This window comes from Mus caroli, unplaced genomic scaffold (genome assembly GCF_978045245.1).
Source record: "Mus caroli unplaced genomic scaffold, Mus_caroli_1 scaffold_5, whole genome shotgun sequence".
In the NCBI taxonomy this organism is placed as follows: Eukaryota; Metazoa; Chordata; class Mammalia; order Rodentia; family Muridae; genus Mus; species Mus caroli.
This window is the reverse complement of record NW_028227260.1, coordinates 7823866-7830843: the sequence shown is the minus strand read 5'-3', so window position 1 is coordinate 7830843 and position 6978 is coordinate 7823866. Positions and strand designations below refer to the sequence as shown.

Below are 6978 nucleotides of genomic sequence, written 5' to 3'. Positions count from 1 at the left end.
AAAAAAAAAAAAAAAAAAAAAATAGCTCTAATAAATTGATTGAAGGAAAAGAAAGTATTACTGAACACAAACTTTGGACATTAAGCAATTATGAATATCAAAAAGACACTAACTTAAAAGGTACAAAAGTGAGAAAAACCTGAATGACATAAAAGTCAAATTTATTTAATGAAAAACTAGAATAAAAATTAGCAAATACACACATCAAAAACCAAAACCAAACCAAAACCACAGCAGCACTATGTGTTGACTCACAAGGGGAAAACAGTGGGCTATGACACGCAGATGGCTTGTTAAAGGAAAACCAAGCACACACCCCCACCCTGAAAAATTGTCAACAATACAATCAATCTACAACAAGTACAAAGTTCAGAAATATTTTACAACGTTTCCTTTCTTAATACAAAAGATGCCCATCTTGGGTATATATTGTATTTCAGTGGTTTACTGTTGAATTATTTTAAAATCTATTAGTGTTACTACATGCAACTGCTTCCTGTATTATCAGCTTTTCTTTTTATTCACCTTCATGTCTAGCTTCTACCTACCAGGAATGTTTTAGGTTGGCAGGCAGATGGGTGGCTTATTCTTTGTGAAGTCAAATGCAAATTTTAAACACTGGCCAGAAATATTTGATTGCCGTTTCAACACATGGAAATAGTTACATTGATGCCTAAATTACCATTTTCTGCAAAAAGCTGTGCAATGCTGGTGTCAAACACTAGGCAATCACTATTCATAATGGCTGTTGCAATCCCCTCATGAACAGACCGAGGAGTCGCTTCCCAAGTTAATCGCCGCCTATGACCATTTAGCTCAAGTCGATATGCAAAATTTTCAGCTTGCTTGCGTGTTCCTATCAGCTGTACAATTGCAAAGAACTGCTGATGACCATCATATTTTTCCTGTTTCTCTAAGACTAACATGAAATGAAAGCCAAAACAAGACTGCATCATCACCCAGTCAACAGCACCAGGAAGGTTAATGTCTGTAGCAAGGAAAACTATGTCTTCTCCTTGCAGGGTGGTAATGGACTTGTGCTGATGCATCAGGTGGGGCATGACGGCATCCAAGGAGCCTTGCCACTTACAGGAAGCACCAGGGCAGGGGCAGGAGTAAGGCCTGAACTCACACAGCTCCTCGTGCTCTGCCTTTTTGGTATGTGGCAGAGTTATTTCACATCCAGAAGCGGAATATTTACAGGGGAAGAGTACTGAGTTGGCCACTTTCTCCATAGCCAAGTTGCGAATGGATCCCAATGGGCCCCGGCAGGTGGGACAACATGTAAGTTTGGGGCGACAGTTGCTACAAACAAGATGGCCACTCTGACACTGAAGAATAGGTGGCAACACATAGTCAAAGCAGACAGGACACTCAAAAAGACTCGCCAAGTCATTGTTGGATGCAGTTGTGTCAGTCAAGGCAGGTACCCTCTGGGATGGTGGACACTTTGAGGTGCCAGTGGGTAAAGCTGTAGCAGCCTGACGGCTCATCTCTGTGGATGGAGAGCGCACCCTGACCAGGTTGCTAGCTGCTGCTGCTGCCGCTGCCACCGCCGCCGCTGCCTCTCCTGGTCACACGGGAGACCTATGGGACACCCTGGGCCGCCGCCCTAGAGAGCACGTTATTGGAAGGTTAATGAAAGGGCACTCCATCCTCCATCAGAATTCTTCCTAAAGACTTCATAAAACAAGCCTGTTATTACTACTGCTCTCCAAGTCTGATGGCCTTCCAAATTAATTGGAAAACTTAGTAAGGCAGTCGTAATGCCAAATTTTCTCTGAAGATGGAAATGTATGATATAAATACAGCAAGGAGTAGGCAGTTATAAAAGTTTAATGAAATTAAAATTTACTTGTAAATAACAAGTGTCTTGTGGCTACATTTCAGAGACTCACACTCGAGTCTATCTGTTTGATTTTGCTGGAGATACTGTTTCATAGCTATACAGCCCAGAATGTCTTGGAAGTCCTGCCTTGACCTCCCTAGGGTCCCAGGTGTGAGCCCTGCTTCACTTCTTTCTAAAGGTACAGGGACCATGAGCATTACCAATCACTGGAGTAACATTACATTTCTATCATTCCCATTCTAGCTCATATGTGTCACAGCTCATTAATAGCAAAGGACAGTTTATCTCCCCACAGCTTAGGACCTTATGCCTCATTTCTTTTCTAGGTGACTAGGAATTTCGTTAGTAACTAACATACGCAAGCTGTTAAATTCAAGTCAGAATAGTCACCAGTTATAGTCTCTTATCTAAGAAAACAGCAGGCAACAACCTTAGCTCACAACCAAAGATTCCATTCAGCAAGCAGAAATATAAGCACAGTGCTCAGGGATGTCCTGAAATGCTGGTTTCTGAATAAACTACCACCTCTCAGTAATGCTGCTTTCGACAAGTCAGATGTAAACATCTGAAGGAGAATGTTAATGATATGTTGACAATCCTCTTACTTGAAACAGCAGTCAACATTGAGTTCTGAGCTGTGGGAACTAGCAAAGGGTTTTGCACTTTACCTTTTTTTTTTTTTTTTTTTGAGACAGGGTTTCTCTGTGTAGCCCTGGCTGTCCTGGAACTCACTGTGTAGACCAGGCTGGCCTCGAACTCAGAAATCTGCCTGCCTCTGCCTCCTGAGTGCTGGGATTAAAGGCGTGAGCCACCACGCCCGGCGCACTTTACCTTTTTTTAAGGTTCCACATTCTTGGTCATTCTAGGTCCTGAGTGTACACCTGGTCTTCCCCTGTCAATGAAGTTGCCAGAAACAGTGAGTATTACCAAGGGGGCATTATCACTAGAGGACATATACTCAGTAGCACAGCAAAGACCATAATATTTCCTGGGTAGAAATAGGCTGAGACAGTGTAGATCGCATCCTGAAAGCTCAATCAAGGCCTACTGTACATTATTGTTTTTCAAAACAATTTAGAAATATGAACATGGCTTACAGTGTGGGAAGTCAATCAAATCAAGTTCTGCATCTGTGGGCCACTATTTTTGTTTTCTTGGTTAGGACTAAACCCAGCAAACAATCCTAATATGAACATTGCGATTTCAGGCCTTCAGCTTTTAACTTCCATACATAAAACCAAATCAAAATAATAAACTGCAGGAAGAAAAGTCCCACTCACAAAAGCCAGGGTCAAGGGCTCCGCGCCCTTGCCATAGTTCCTATTTTAGTCTATTGTATAGTCCACCTTCCCCTTAGGCCATTGTAAATATGTGTGTATGGGAGTAACTTTGCTATGGTTCTAAGTATCTATTCTGGTTTCTCCTTCGGTCTGAAACTTCCTTCTTCCTTAGTGATGGTAAATTCCTGTGTAAGGGAGTGACTTAGCTTTTACATTCTTACTGAATTTCAGGCCCATGGTCTTGCTCAAGGATGTTCTAGGACTGTTGGAACACTGGTGGAAGGCTTTAGCTATTTAAGAATTCAATCTTAAAAGGCACTTATAATAGGATAATACTAAAAAGAGAGCACGTGGATCTATACACTAGACTAACGCGGGAATGGAAAATTAATGTATGGGTTAGAGGGAACGCCAGACTCCAGGAGGAGAGTTTCCTTGAAGCTCTTTGCCTCATGAGTGACTTTCAAGCCTCTCGGCTTAAGCTGACTTGACCAGAGCACGTGGCAGCTAGGGAGGGTGTAGGCATAACCAGTAGCCAGGAATGTATTTTGGTCAGGGCTAATTCCTTTCAGTGAAACTACAATCAATGCGGGAGAAAAGAAACTGCTAGTGGCAGTGTGTTCATGATGCACTTTCAAGCCTCGGGTGGAACTAACCTAGCACTAGTAATGAATTTCCTCTCCTACATGAATTAATAAACTGCAAAGAAGTTGAGAAACCCTTAGAGCAAAGCAATGTTCAAAGACACTAATTCATTGTCAATAGTGGATACATATTAATCATTTAAAAGATATTAGCCATTTCATTAAACTCATCAAGATTCACATATACACAAGTCTTGTCTCTGTGGTTTTCTAACAACATCATCCTTCTCAGGGGAGATCTGGACATGTCTTGAGACCCTTTGATCAGGGGAGGTCCGGGCATGTCTTGAGACCCTTTTGAATGTGATCAGGGGAGATCTGGACAGGTCTTGAGACCCATTTGAATGTGATCATTTGGGGGAAGGTGCTATTGAGAGGTCAGCAATGCCCTTTAATAGCTACAGGGCTCAGGAAGATGCACACAATGGAGAATAATTAAGTCCTGGAGCTGAGGTGGCTCCATGGTCAAAGGGTCTTCCAGAGGACCTGAGTGAGTTCCAGTCTCAGTGCCATGGCAGGCTGCTCCTACCTGCCGGTGACTCGAGCTCCAGGTGACCCAGCAGCCTCTTTCTACTTTAGCGGATTCATGCAGAAGCCTACACACATACCCACAGTTAAAACTAAAATTATTGTCTCCTATTATAATTACTCCCTTCTGCCTGGCATTATCAGGACCTGGATATTGTTGGGATTCAGGAGTCACCCCACAAACCACATGAACACCAATCTCAGTCAAACAGGGATGGCTTATTGAACAACACATCCTAGGACTGACTGATAGAGCTCAGACTTTGGGAGCTATGACCCCAAACATTTCTCAGGGCCAGCTTATAAAGGCTAAAACAACTAAAACCACAATGAGCTCATACGCCAGTGTTGGAAGTAACATAACAGTTCTTTAATTTGATAGGTCCTACTAGTGAAGCTTATAGTTGTGGAATTTCTTAAGATTAACACACGTCATAACCTCGGAACATAACAAGGTATGTGGTCAGCATGACCCTGCTTTGAGTCAAGTTATTTTTCTGTGTTAATGACTGGTACCCATATTACTGCAACAATATGAAATAGCTGGCAGGCATGGAACAAAATGGCTACAGCTATGTTACGGCAGCAGACCTCAACAGACATAACTTACAGGAAAGGACTAGAGAGGGATGTGAGAAAAACCATCTACTAGTTCACCCCATTTTCCATGTTCACAGCAAGGCACACACTTACACACCAGCCAGCTAGAATTAACCCTGAACTGCTTGAAAATGTTAAAAATCTAACCTCTGGACAGGTTGAGATCCACAGAAATAAACAGAAGTATAGAGACCTGCCTTATCAAAAAAAGACGACCTCAAACAGGCCACACTAGACTCTGAGATAGTTGACACTGGTTGCAATTCTCTCTCAGTTTCTGCATAACTTCAGCATGCTTAAAGTTTCAAAAAGAAAAGCTTTGTTGTGCATACTAGTCATGCTCACAGTTCTTCAGGCACACGTACTCCCACTGATTGTTTCACACATGCCAACAAAACTTTTGGATAGTAAAGGGGAGATTGGCAGACTTACAGTCCAGAAAAAACAACCGTGGTTTTCAGAAGAAATTATTCAAACTAAGGTGTACACATTCAAATTATTTCTCAAGCTTTTTCAGTAAAAGACAAACGGGGTAGAGTTATACTTACAAGTTTCCAGCAGCTTCAGTTCAGTAGCCAGCCCTTAATGCCTGCTGTCACCCGGATTCCAGCCACTATTTTGAAGTTCCTGGTCTCTCGATCTGGAGTAAGTAGGGCACAAAGGAAAAAAAAAAAAAAAAGATGTTAAGAACTTGTGAAGTGGAGACGGGTCAGACTTGTGCTCCCCACACTACTACTGTGCTACCAATGCCCACCCTGGAGGATGGCGTTATCCGTCCCCCTTCCCCCACCCCCCATCCGGATGAGTTCCAGCGTCTTCAGCCTCGGTGTCTAGAAATGCAGTCACCCCATCTCCAAACCGGATCCAATCCCCAGGGGTTAGTTAGTGACCCTGTACAGACGAGAGCGCCCTGGGAAGCCGGTTCCTGAGGGAAGCTCGAGTAGACCTCCGTTATACTCTCGAACCTACATCTTTCGGGTCTCCCCGGACCAAGGTACCGCAAGACAGTGCGTGTAAAGACCAAAGGGGTAATCCTTGTCCCCACAGACAAGCCCTGCGACCCCGCGGCCACGGTCACACACAGTCACCCACCCTTACCGAATTCAACCTCCGCGCGGGCTCCCGGCACGAGGCTGCCAGCCTATGAGGAGCTTGCTTACGCCCCCTTACCTCACGCCGCAGCCTCGCGAGAACTTGACTCCTGACCCGCCCTCTGTCTTGGGCCCAGAAACCGGAAGTCCCTCCCTCCGGCAGCTCCGGTTCCGGCTCGCTCCGGCCCTGGCTCGCTCCGGCTCTGGCTTTCGACCGTAGCTCTACAAGGAGACCGCTGAAGGGACCCTGAGAACAGCCACAAGTTACTTGCCCAGGCCTTTGATCTCGGACAGCGGCATGCGATCACCCTTGCGCCTAAGACCACAGGCCGATTTTCGCGCTCCGCCCATGTCACCAGCCCGCCTCCATCCGTCGCTTAGACCACGCCTTTTCCTCCGGGCTGTACCACCAGCTCCTTCTTACGGGTGATGCCGTTACCATGGTGCCCAAGCCTGGCTGGGTCACGTCACGTCACGTCCCCTCTTGCGTTAGACTTTCTTATTGGCCTATGAGAGTTTGGCTTGAGAGCAAGCTAAGAGAGGCCTCTCAAAGAGACCTCTTCTCCCCTGCAAGCTTATTTTACTGTTTTACGTCTAAGACACCTCAGAAGTTCCCTAATCACCTTGGCCGCCCCTCTCTCGCCAGATCGAGTGTCTCTCTTGTAAAGGGATACCCCAAAGTCCCTCTTGAAAACAGTCCAAATTCTAGATGCTCTGCTAAATAAATAAATAAAGTAATAACACTTTTATTTTTTCGTGTTTCTGCCAAACCAAAGCATAGTGGTAATTTATGAGCAGAAACCGATGGGAAACAAAACTGCTTGCCCAGTGGTGGTGGGGTTCAGTGGTGGAACTGTAACCTCGCAATTCCTTTTCGTGCTCTTTTTTTTTTTTTTTTTTTTTTTGGTTTTTCGAGACAGTGTCTCTCTGTGTAGCCCTGGCTGTCCTGGAACTCACTTTGTAGACCAGGCTGGGCCTCAGGAACT

The 6978-nt window shown here is 44.7% G+C and overlaps 1 protein-coding gene across 2 annotated transcripts; it reads right to left on the bottom strand.

Moving 5' to 3' along the window:
* Positions 1–204: 204 nt before the first annotated feature.
* Positions 205–6359, bottom strand: LOC110286912 (E3 ubiquitin-protein ligase SIAH1B). Of its 2 annotated transcripts, none has more exons than XM_021153574.2 (4): positions 6072–6359; positions 5450–5541; positions 2681–2741; positions 205–1612 (listed from the first exon to the last, which is right to left on the bottom strand). In XM_021153574.2, exon 4 carries the CDS (start codon positions 1491–1493, stop codon positions 645–647), a length of 849 nt encoding a protein of 282 aa, XP_021009233.1. In that variant the 5' UTR covers positions 1494–1612; positions 2681–2741; positions 5450–5541; positions 6072–6359; the 3' UTR covers positions 205–644. The 2 variants fall into 2 exon arrangements, with proteins under 2 accessions (XP_021009233.1, XP_085694044.1); XM_085837918.1 differs by having other exon boundaries at positions 6265–6351.
* Between the last annotated feature and the right edge of the window lie 619 nt (positions 6360–6978).